Source organism: Benincasa hispida, chromosome 8, assembly GCF_027475165.1.
Source record: "Benincasa hispida cultivar pf3 chromosome 8, pf3_genome.v1.1, whole genome shotgun sequence".
Lineage (NCBI taxonomy): Eukaryota > Viridiplantae > Streptophyta > Magnoliopsida > Cucurbitales > Cucurbitaceae > Benincasa > Benincasa hispida.
This window is the reverse complement of record NC_143485.1, coordinates 54,546,303-54,558,378: the sequence shown is the minus strand read 5'-3', so window position 1 is coordinate 54,558,378 and position 12,076 is coordinate 54,546,303. Positions and strand designations below refer to the sequence as shown.

Below are 12,076 nucleotides of genomic sequence, written 5' to 3'. Positions count from 1 at the left end.
TCAATATTTTAATCAGGACTCAAACCAAAAAGCAACAACTTGTTGTCACTTTTTTTTTTCTTTTAATTAATAAAAAAAACCAACTTCTTGTCACTTTACCGAAAATGCCCTCAAGGCTGCTGCAACTTGCAAAAAGATCCAATGTTCTATTTAAAGGTTGGAAGAGCATCTTAAAAACCCTATCCACTCTGAGTCTCACCGGCCCCGCCAAAAAAAGAAAACCGCCGAACAAAAATCTTCCTCGCCGGAACCGGTCAACAATGGAGATTTCAACTTCTAATCCTTCTTCCCTCCACAACTCATTTCCTCCTCGTCTCCTCTTTCCTTACTTCCATTACACCATTCCTCACAATTACGTTCACTGGGTTCAAACCTCCGATTCTCATCTTTTCTCCGCCGATCTCCCTGGTACGCTCAATTATTCCGATTCCTTTCTTCCGTTAGGTTTCTCGTACTCACTTAATTTCTTAACCTTTTTTTCTGGCTGGCTAATTTGATGTGTAGGTGTTCGTAAGGAGGAAATAAAAGTGGAAGTTGAAGATTCGCGGTACCTGATTATTCGAACGGAGGCCGTGGATGGAGTTACGGTTCCGGCGAAGAGCTTCTCCAGGAAGTTTCGCCTTCCGGTTTTGATTGATGTAGATGGGATTTCGGCTGGATTTGAGAACGGAGTTTTGGAGATTACGGTACCTAGGTCTTTCAGGAGAAGCTCTGTTATTCATTCTCCTGATCAACTTCAACTTCTTGCTAGGGCTGCTTGATTTAATTGGGATTCGAAACTTAACAGCCGATTTATCATTTCGGATTCGAGTTTGCTGCTTCTGCCTTCTCTTTTCCGTTTGTTGGAAATTTGAATTGGAATGTTGCTGCAAATGGCGAAATTTCAATCTCTGTATAATTAGTTTGTCGTGAATGTGAAGAATTTATGTATCAGTAATCAACAAATTGTTATGTTGTTTACAAAATATTTAGATTAATATTGTAGTTTCAAACGGAAAAAAATTAAATAGTCTCATAGAAGGCAGCAACACAAATTTTAAAAATAATAAAAAGTAGCTCACAGGTTGAACCGGCAAGCACTTTTGCACCTCTACTGTCACGGATACATGTGGTGGCGTGGGTCCATGCGACCAACCCAGATGGGGATTCTTCGATTTTTCGATTAGATGGAGAGTGGGAAAAAAATTCTTCTTGAGCTAAACGGGGACGGGGACAGCCCGCTCCTACCCCGTCCCATTCTCCGTCCCCACTTCGATTAACTTCATACATATTTATTTTTACCTAATGTTATGTTGTCATTATTATTATTATATAAATATTATATTTAAATTTCAAATTTGATTATTTATTAAAAAAATAATAGATATATTTAAATTTAGATTATATATGTGAATAATTTGATTTATATTTATTTCTTTCTAATAAAAAAATTTAATTAGTTTTTTTAGGTCAAAATTTGAAGAATTTATCTTTAAATTCAAATAGTCAGTTAAAACTAGATAAAATTAATTATTTGATTACAATTTGTTCATATTGGCTTTTTACAAAAAAAAAAAAAAAAAAAAAAAAAAAGGAAAAATTCTCCGAAGAATCTATCTTATGGGAAATTTTACGGGGAGGGAATGAGATGGGGAATGGCATCCCTAATCCCTTTATTATATAATCAATGTTGTTTTATTTCATACGTATAAGTATTGTTTTTATTTTTTTATTATTTTATTATTATTGTTATTAATTCTATTTTTATTTTTTCCCACATAAATATATATATGTAATTTTTAATCATTAATAAATTATTTAAAGAAAATTATTTGTTTTACTATTAGTTTTTTTAGTATGATATGACGTAAGAGAATTTAAACTATTAGACCATGTGGTTACTAGTACATTAATATAAGGGTACTCAGACTATCCAACCCAAAATATAAGTGTTGGGTTGGATGGATTAGTTTTATTCTTGGATTGAGTTGAGTTAAACTTTTTATATTTTTGTTGGGTTGGGTTGTGGGTTAGCTAAAAAAAATTTGAGTTGTTTAACTCAACCCGAATTTTATATATATTAATAACATATATTTCTATTTATTTAAAGTTTGGTTACTTTGTATTCATTAATTTGTGAATTTTTAATATATTTTTTTAAAATTGTTATGATATTTGTTTTTGTTTAAAATTTGTAATAAATAATATAGACATCTGGTATTTAGTATCTGAATTTTATGAGATTTTAGTTATTAGTTATGTGTTGTATATAAATTTATATATTTTTAATTAAAAAGAAAAAAAAATTAAAATTTGACAACCCAAACCAATCTAAATTCTAAGAGTTGGGTTGGAGAATTTATTTGGGTTATTTGGGCCCAACCAATCCGAATTTTCGGGTTGGTCCTAAAAACACCCTCAACCCAATTCAATCCATATACATCCTTACATTTGTATACCAATTGAACTATGTTCATTATGGTGTTTTAACTTTACTTTTATTTTAAAAAACTTTAATAGGTATTTCAAATTTCATTATTTACTTATATATTGGAAACTTTTATAATTTTAAATTAATATTGCTTAATTTAGATGTTGGTTCAACTTTAATTTTTTATAAAGGTTAAATTACTAGTTTAACCTCTAAAATTTCAAAAATTGTGTTTAATAAATTTCTAAAATTTTAATTTTTTTTCCTAATATGTTGTAAATGTCTAACATATCCACAATTTTATATACAATAGGTTTTAGACATATCAAAATGTTTAAAATTAATTATTTTATTGAACAAACAAATTAATTTTGTATCTAAGTGAACCTTATGATATCGATCTAGTAAGTAATAGATAGTATATTGACTTTTTAAAAAAAGAAGAAAAAAATGTGTAATATGACCTATTAGACACAAAGTTAAATTTACATATGAAAGAATAATTAATTTTTAACATTTGTGAATATATATGTAAGAGATCTATTGGATATGAGGTTGAACCATAGGAACCTATCACAAAATCAAAAAAAGTAATCACACACTTCTATTGGAATTAAATCCCTTTAGTTGGATACATTAAGTGTTTTTTTTTTAAAAAAAATAAATGAATGAAAAACGTTAAGTTATTGTATTGATATTGACATTTTGATTAACATTGTACTTATTTTCTAATTAGCAAGTAATAATTATAACTATCACTACAATAATATTGACTTTAGATGTCAGTTGGTATTTTATGAACGATGATAGATTGAATACATGATGTTAGTTCCGGAAAAAAAAAAAAAAAGTCTCATTTTACGATTTTTTTTTTGTGGATTAACATAAAATTTATATAAAACGTCCGTTGTAAATCGTCATCTCAATGATAGTTAGAATGTCAATGGTAAACCACCATCTATGACATAAAACGATAGGAAATAAATTTTCAAATCGCTCGAAAATTAAAACATATAAGAAGTCAGGTCAAAACCACCATTCAAACAATGGTTATAATGGCAGTTTATTATTATTTATTCGTATTTTTTAACATAAAAATATGCATTTTTAAAATCTCCAAATGCCATCTAACCAACAAAACGACGTTGTTCAATATCTTCTCTCTCACTTGTTAATCTCAGTGCACGATGACTGACGATTTCTTCCTTTCAATCGACGACGACTGACGACGCAAGGTTTGACGACTTATAGAACTCAGCGGCATAGAGTTCGACGACTTACACCGTTCTACGATGCGGGGTTAGACGACATTTGGTGGAGCACAAATCCACTCGAGAGAACACAAAGCCATTGAAATGAATAGGCTCTCTTGTGGATGAGTTAGGGCAGTCTTCTTTTAACTCTCTACTGGATGATTAACGAAGATCCAAGTAAGTGGCTTTCTTTAAATCATTGTCTTCGAATACCAAATTTCTAGATGATATTTATGTCTTCTTCCTTGTCTTTCATGGAAGGAAGCTCATATGAGCATTGGACTGTTCTAGTTTTGGCTTGCATCCCCACTTTATTTTGTCAAATTTGATCTCAAGTTATGAAAATATGTTGATCGGGGTTATTAAGATTTCCAACATTTTGTTATTTCCACGAGTTTAAGAGGAGTATTGGCGTTGATCAAGACAATGGTTTGAAGATAATAAGAATTACAAGTTGTATTATAGATCCAGTTTCGATGGTGCACGATAGAGAAACTCATATTAAATAAAATTTTAAAAAAACATCACATTAAATATTTTACATTATTATTCACGTGGATTTGATTTCAAATTAGATTTTTCTTTGATTTCTTTTTTTAATATCAAAACTCTATCAAATTTCGATAAACATCACTTTTCATGAAATTTGACCAAGTTTTGTATCAACGGATATATGGGTTATTAATATAAAACACCATATAATCTAAAAATAAAAAATAAAAAAAAATCAAAATTTATCCATTTTCAAATTTAATTCACATCAATCCAAGAGATAGATTTATTTAGAGGAAAAAAGTAGAGGATTTAAGCACCCACGGAATATCAAGATTTAGACCTTAATTCAATATTTACTTGATTTAGGTGTTATATCGATGTATTTAATATATAAATATTAAATTACAAGTTTAATCTCTAAAATTTTATAATTGTATCTAATAAGATTCAAGTGTCTATCGTGAAATTAATTGTGTTTTTTTAATTTGTAGGGATGATTATCATGAAATTAAAAAAAAAAAAAAAGTAAATAATGATATTTTGGTTAAAATTAAAGTTTGAAACTAACCAAATTAATAAATTAAATCATTGAAATCAATATAAATAAATAAGTTCATAGGTTTCAAAATGTTACAATTTTACTCTGATATTATAGTTTTCTTTCAATTTGATTCCTATATTTCGAAATGTATATTTTTAACATTGATTTTCTATTAAATACTTATTTTTCGTCTTTAGTGTTAATGTATGTTAATAAATTTATATTAATTAAACAAACCATAATTAATCAAGTTTCACTATTTTTCATCACTTTTAAAATTGAATTTAAAATTTTACTTCATAGTTATTTTAGATTAATTATAGTTAAAAATGTAAATCGTTTAGTCTAGAGACCAAATTGAAACAAAACTCAAATCTAAAGTGTAAATTTGTAATATTACTAATTTAAACTTTTATGTTTATAGGTATTAATTTAATTTAGTAATTAGTAGTTGTTGAATTGTATATTAGCATTTATTTCTAATTGTACCACAGAGTTTGTTTTATTTACAGTATTTGATTAATTTTAGATTTTGTCACAATTTTTAATTGTGTTTACAGGTATATAAGTATTCTTTCTCAAAAGAGCTATATAAATGAAATGGTTAATTTTAATTTTCTAAATTAACATATTGATTTAAGAACATTTAAATTTTGACACCAAAATCTTTTCTCTCTCATTTTTTTCACAAAATGAATGAAATTTAAAATGGACTATCATTCTCTATCATAAAATCAAACTGAAATTAGAATTTCAAAAAAAAAAAAAAAACAGAAGTTAATAAAATAAATCTAGAGTTGATTGACCAATAATATTTGGGTTTCATAGTTAATTAAAATGATTTAATGAAAAATGAAGGAGAGAAGAAGAAGAGAAGTTATGAAATAAAGAAGAAGAAAGATTGAGAGAGGATAGAAAGAGAAAGGAAAAGAAGAAAGATAGAAAATGTGAGTCATAAGTGAAATTTATTGGAAATTGGGAGAGAAGAGATGCGATTATTACAAAATTACGACATTTTCCTAAATATTTTCAAAAGTACCACATTTTCACAAATATTTTAAAAATTATAATATAATTTCAAATCTACCTGTCTCTAACACATTCTTCAAATTTTAGAAAGATTTTAATAAATCTACCGATAATTTAGGGCTCATTTCTATCCATTTCATTTTTTGTTTTTTTTTTAAATTTAAGATTATAAACACTACTTCCACCTCCAAATTTTTCTCTTTGTTATCTATTTTTTACCAGTTGTCTGAAAAACCAAATCAAAATTTGAAAATTAAAATGTAACTTTTAAAAAAAAAAATTTAGTTAATAATTCAACCATTGTAATTAAGAAATAGGTAAATTATAGTAAGAAATATAGAAGAAATAGGCTTAGTTTTGAAAAACTAAAAACAAAAAAATGAAATAGTTACTAAACGAAACCTTAAATTTTGTATTAGATTGATCATTGATTTAAGATACGAAATTGAAATTTCATTGCTTATTTGATACTCTCAAAAAAATTCTTATTCACACAAGTCAATTTTGTATCTAAAAGATTAGTTAATTTTTAAAATGGTTGAATATACTTGGGATGGATCTATTAGACATAAATGTGACATACTTGATATTTTTTAAAATTCAAAGCCCTAACACAAATAGTTCAAAACTCTACTATTTTTGTAGGTTAGAGGTTAAATTTGTAATTTAAGATACATCATATTGTAATATAATTTGTTTCCCTATAAAATTGTAATGTTAAAAAATCTCAAGATAGAAATTTAAATTTTATCGTGTATCTTAGGCTCGATTTGATGACCATTTGATTTTTTAAAATAAAATTTATAATAATATCTATACTTATAAGTTTTTTTTGTTCCGTTATTCATTTTCTACCGATAGTTTAGAAGATAAGTCAATTTTTTAAAATTAAAAAACGTAGTGGGAAATTGTCATAAATTAAAAAAAAAACTGAAACTATTTACGATGAAAATGTTTCTAGTTTTAAAAAATTCCCAAACTACCCTTTTTATTTGAATTTTCACGTGGCGATTTCTTCTTCACGAGGGTTCATTATTGTCGACAACTTGGTTCTCCTTTTCTTTTTCCTCTTCTTCTTCTGTCGCTCCTTCTCCTTCTATTTTTTTAAGAATGTTCTAAATGCTTTTAGCTTCTTTTATTCAATTTTTCTTCTTCATTTGATCGAAGTTTAATTAGTGAACGCCTCTTCTAATTTTTTCTTCAGTATCTTCTTTTTATTCTTCAATCAATCTTCTTCTTCCGTTGATTGGAATCCAACTATTTTAGCTCAAATTCAACTCATCGAAACTCAACTCAATCGAAATTTGACTGATCGGAATTTAAGTCGAAATTCAACTCTATCATTGGTAGATTGATAGAGTTCTATTGAAGTCTAACGACAACTGTATCGACCTGACCCCCTAGGACCTAGGTAAGACCGTTACTAAAATAAATGCATGCAAAGAATTTAAAACGACGCTAAGTTATTTGAAATAAATGCTAATTAAAACAAGAGAAGTTCAAACATTAAGGGAAACATGAAAAGAACTCTAAATCTCATGATGTAGAAGCGTAAAAACTAGTCACAGTGGCTCGATCATGAATTCCGCTACGCCATCGCCGGTGCATCTCTACCTGAAACATCAACATAAGAAAGAATGAGTATGAAATACTCAGTAAGTACTGGAGTCAGGCTAGACATCTATGTCCTCTAGATACCCACATATGGCACATAAACATATGGAACAACCAAGAGACTGAGTCCTATCCTATTGTAGTAAAGTATGCCCACAAAACTGATTAATCCCGAAGGAAACACAAAACTAGTGAATTCCAAAGGGAACACAAAACTGGTGAATCCCGAAGGAAACACAAACTGGTGAATCCCCAAGGAAACACAAACTGGTGAATCCCAAAGAAAACACAAAACTGGTGAATCCCGAAGGAAACACAAAACTGGTGAATCACGAAGGAAACACAAACTGATGAATCCTAAAGAAAACACAAACTGATGAATCCTGAAGGAAACACAAATTGGTGAGCATCTAACTAATCAATGAGGATATTCACACAGTCTTAACGTGCTAAGATTCAACATTGTACGGTTCTAAAACATACATAAAAATTCTTGATATCATGGCTTCATCACATACACATATTTCTTAATAACATATTATACATCATCCATGTATAACTTACATCATAAATCCACAACATGCAAGTATGCCTCAACACCAGCAGATTAGACATCGACATATGAAAACACATACTATCACATACTAACGATCAAGTACTTAGGTGTGTATGTAAACAAATCAGAATTCGTACCAGAACATACTTTGATTCAGGTCATATGGCCAATCAATATGCTAACATTTACCATAATGTACGCTTATCATGCTAGCATACAACTAAAGCCTGGCCCGTGGGTAGTTCCAGTAGTAAGATTACTTACTCAAAATTATGTTTAAGCGACAAGCAAAATAATCTTCCTTCTAGCTTAGATGAATCTTGAATCAGGCCTAAACATAATCCAAATTTACAATTAATAAAAAAAAACTTAGTTCCAATAACCAAATTAACCAAATAATTTCCCAATAATCTTACCCAAAGTGTGTTGTTTTGAACATCACCCCATGCTACAAAATAAAAACAACCCAACAACTCTGGTCACAAATCCAACCTTTACTCTCGATGGACAGCCGCTTTGAACCTTCAATTCCAATCTTTTATATGACAACTGAATCAATAAATAAGCCATTACTTAGTGGGAATAAAAAAAATGATCAACAAAGACCCCAAAACTTACCCAAAAGCTTGTTAAAACCACATCCAAATCCTCTTGACAGCACACTTTTAACTTCAAAGCCTTGATTTTAAAGCCCAAACAAATATGTGTCAATAGATTGAAGCAGAACACCATTAGTCAATAAATCCAATTAAAATAGGGCAAACTTACCCCAAATCCACAAGTGCCGACGACCCTTACTGTGCAGCAAAAATGATGAGAAACGACGAATCCGAAGCACCCTTACGTGATTGACGACGAGCGACCCAAATGTGAGGCATAGTGGTGGCCATCTAGGTGTGGGTCTTTGGATCTGGGCATGAATGACAGTGGAACTTGAGACTTTGGGCGACGACCTACAACCCACGGAGACCAGCGCGGGTTGGCGAGCGGTACCATTGGGGTTCGACAGTCGGAGACGCGGCTGAGGAGAATCGGACGAAAATGGAACGGACGTGAGCAACTGGGTTTATGCAGAAGCGCGACGCGCAGTAAACATCCGACTTCCGATCTGGGCGGCGATTGAAGGCTGGGTAGTGTGCCTGGGGGAGCTTCGACTTAGATTTGGCAGCTGACGAGGCTAGGTGACTCACGGTGGCGCGACTGCACCCTACGAACGGTGAGCGGCGTCGCACGGCGCGAGGGAGGCGGTCAATTGGATTCGACGGTGGGTCACACGGATCAGATGATTGGGCGGAGGAGGACGTCGACGGCTTGAATCTGGTCGGGCTGAGAGTGACGGACGTGCGGCGAAGGAGTCGGCTAGGCAGAAGCTTACACAGCGAGCGGTGTGGAGACCAGCTTGGGCTCGAGCGGCGGTAGTCTGGAGAGCTGGGCGACTAGCGGCGTGTCTGACCGGCGGGATCTGGCTAGCCGAAACACACGAACGGCGGCGACTAAAGGAAGAAGAAAAATGAGGGGGGGGGGGGGGTGGTTGGCAGGAGCGTGAGGGGGAGGGTTATTCTTTTTATTTTTTTAAAATAATAATAATAATAATAAAAGGAAAATAGTATAATTATAATTAAATCCTTTCCTTATTCCACTTTATACCATTTAAATTTCTTTCCTTTTCCAAGAAAAATAATTTCTTGCCATAAATTTTCAAATTGAGTTTGACAATTGAAAAAAATTTGAATAATTTCCATGCCAACACTTAAATCCTCGCACTTATACTTTAAATTAGTTTTAAAAGAAAAATAAATTTAATATTATTTTATGTTTGTGTCTAACTAGTTTTGAATACATAATGGGTTTTTAAAAAAGAAAATGAATTAAAAAAAATAATTTAATATTATATTTTGTTTATGTCAAACGACTAATTTAGTTTAAATTTTCACCATTGTTTTTTCTTTTTCAAGATCCAATGATCCAAATTAAATGTGGTTTTAAACAATTTTTTCTCTCTATTTAAGCATCTTTTTCTCCAAATCATAACAACAATTTTACACTTCTTCCATAACTCAAAGCCACCATTGTTGTTCTCTCTCTAAGATTCAATTTTTTTCCTTTCATCTAATTTTTTAGAGAGATATTTTATGTATTATGAGGATTAATTTGTTATGAGCTAAAATTTATAAATCCATTCTTGTAGAGAGTTTGTCAAGTATGCTCTTTATTTTTACAAACATTTTCTGAGGGTTGCTCTTGATCCCGAAAAATGAGTTGTCGTAACGGTTTGATCCTCAACAGTGGAAAGAATCGAGTTTGTTCTTGGGCTCATAAAAAATGTTGTAGCGGTTCGGTTCTAAGCCGTGGGAAGAGTTAAAAGACTTCTAGTGAAGTACCCAAGAGGAGCTTAAAAAGTGAACGTTAAAAAGTGAACGTAGGTCGGTTGTGCCAAACCACTATAAAATTTTCGGTGTTAATTTCTCTATCCCTTTTCTACTTTAATTTTACAATTAATTTGTTGTTATATTTTATTGCATGAAATTAATTACAATATTTGTTCCTTAAATTAATTGTTTAATGTTTATTTAAGTTAGTTGAATTGATCTTTACATATTTCATACCAATCTTTTTATTAAAATCAAATTGGGTGCTTAAAAATGCTAATTTTATTTACTTGGCTATTTTGAATTAAATTTATTTGCATGAATTTATTGTTTAAATTACTTGTTAGAAAAAAGTTTGTTAATTTGTTTAATTGGACTCACATTAGGAAAAAGTTTTAACTAGTTTATTAACTAGTTTGATCAATCATGAACATTTTCCTTCTTCAATCTATGTTTAATCACTTTTCAATTACTCTAGAATAATCTATTAAAATCAAATTGATGGAATTCAATAAGTTGAACAGCAAAAATTCTATCACTTATAAATAGGATAGAAGTCTTTCACTGTCTATAACTGAAAGACAGTAATGAAAATCTATGAAAATCTATCTTTGTCTATCAATGATAGAACACTATCATTGTATATCAGTAGTCTATTATTTTCTATCACTGATAACAGTAGTGGTCTACCATTCTATCATTTGAACAACTTATTTTTTTTTTCCTTTCTTCAATCTTTGTAAGGAATGTTCTTCACGATTACTTTTTCAGTTACTTTGGAATAACTTTTTAAACATAATAACAGGAATATTATTCACCTTATTATTCTTATTCTCCTTCTTCTCCCTCTCTTCTTCCTCTCATTCTCCTTCTTTTCATCATCTCTTCTTTTTCTTCTTCTCTCTTTTATGATAGACATCTATCATTGATAGAAAATGATAGATGTTTGACATTGTCTATTATTGATATACATTGATAGTCATCTATTAATGATAAAATTCTCCTCATCCTCATTTTTTCTTATCATTCTATCTTCTAAATGAAAAAAAAAAACCAAATATTGATATCCACTGATAAACAACGATAGTTGCTATAGTTATCTATCAGTAGATGGCTATAATAGTATGATTGTCAAAACTTCTATCATTATATATCAGTGATAGACAACTATCAATGTCTATCATTGTGTATATAGACAATGATATACACCACACGACCGTTCCATTGATGCTAAAGTTTTCAAAGGATTATAATGCAGCGGATATTCTAATGCAATGCAACAAATGAAGATACAAATCACATAAAAGCAAGAAGTTACTATCACAATCTATGATGATAGACAATGATAGAATACTATAACTGTCTATGTCTATCACTGATAGATAGTGACAGTTGTCCATCACTATCTATCAATGATAGATAATGATAGAACATAATCAAATCAGCAAAACAATAAGTACAGAGAAATAATGATCAAATCAACAAGTACAAACGTTATCAACAAAAACTATCAACAAAAACATATTAATTTTATAAATCTCTAAAGTAGTTTATTTTCAACAAGTACAAAGAAACTTTACAAAGCAAAAGTTCTACAATTTACAAAACACAATTCTACAATCATGATTGAGATTCATATTCAAATTCAAATTCAGATTTAGATCGCTGTTGATAAATCTTCAAGTGAAACATTGGAGCATTGCCTATCATCAATTTCTCCATTGTTGTCTTCTTCTATGGGAGATCTGCTTCTTCTCAGTTTCTTCTTTGAAGAGACTTTCTCCTTATTTTTATTATCTAATGCCTTTT

General features: G+C 30.2%; 1 protein-coding gene and 1 long non-coding RNA gene across 2 annotated transcripts; one reads left to right on the top strand and one right to left on the bottom strand.

Annotated features, from left to right (window-relative positions):
- Positions 1 to 1,076, top strand: LOC120083286 (HSP20-like chaperones superfamily protein). The gene is made up of 2 exons (XM_039038961.2): positions 1 to 408; positions 505 to 1,076. The coding sequence occupies exons 1-2, from the start codon at positions 105 to 107 to the stop codon at positions 759 to 761; spliced, it is 561 nt and encodes a 186-aa protein (XP_038894889.2). The 5' UTR covers positions 1 to 104; the 3' UTR covers positions 762 to 1,076.
- A 6,098-nt stretch (positions 1,077 to 7,174) lies between these two features.
- LOC120083267 (uncharacterized) lies at positions 7,175 to 9,489 on the bottom strand. The gene is made up of 5 exons (XR_005483394.2): positions 8,667 to 9,489; positions 8,517 to 8,576; positions 8,315 to 8,447; positions 8,163 to 8,229; positions 7,175 to 7,342 (listed from the first exon to the last, which is right to left on the bottom strand). It is a non-coding gene; the product is annotated as an uncharacterized LOC120083267 (long non-coding RNA).
- Between the last annotated feature and the right edge of the window lie 2,587 nt (positions 9,490 to 12,076).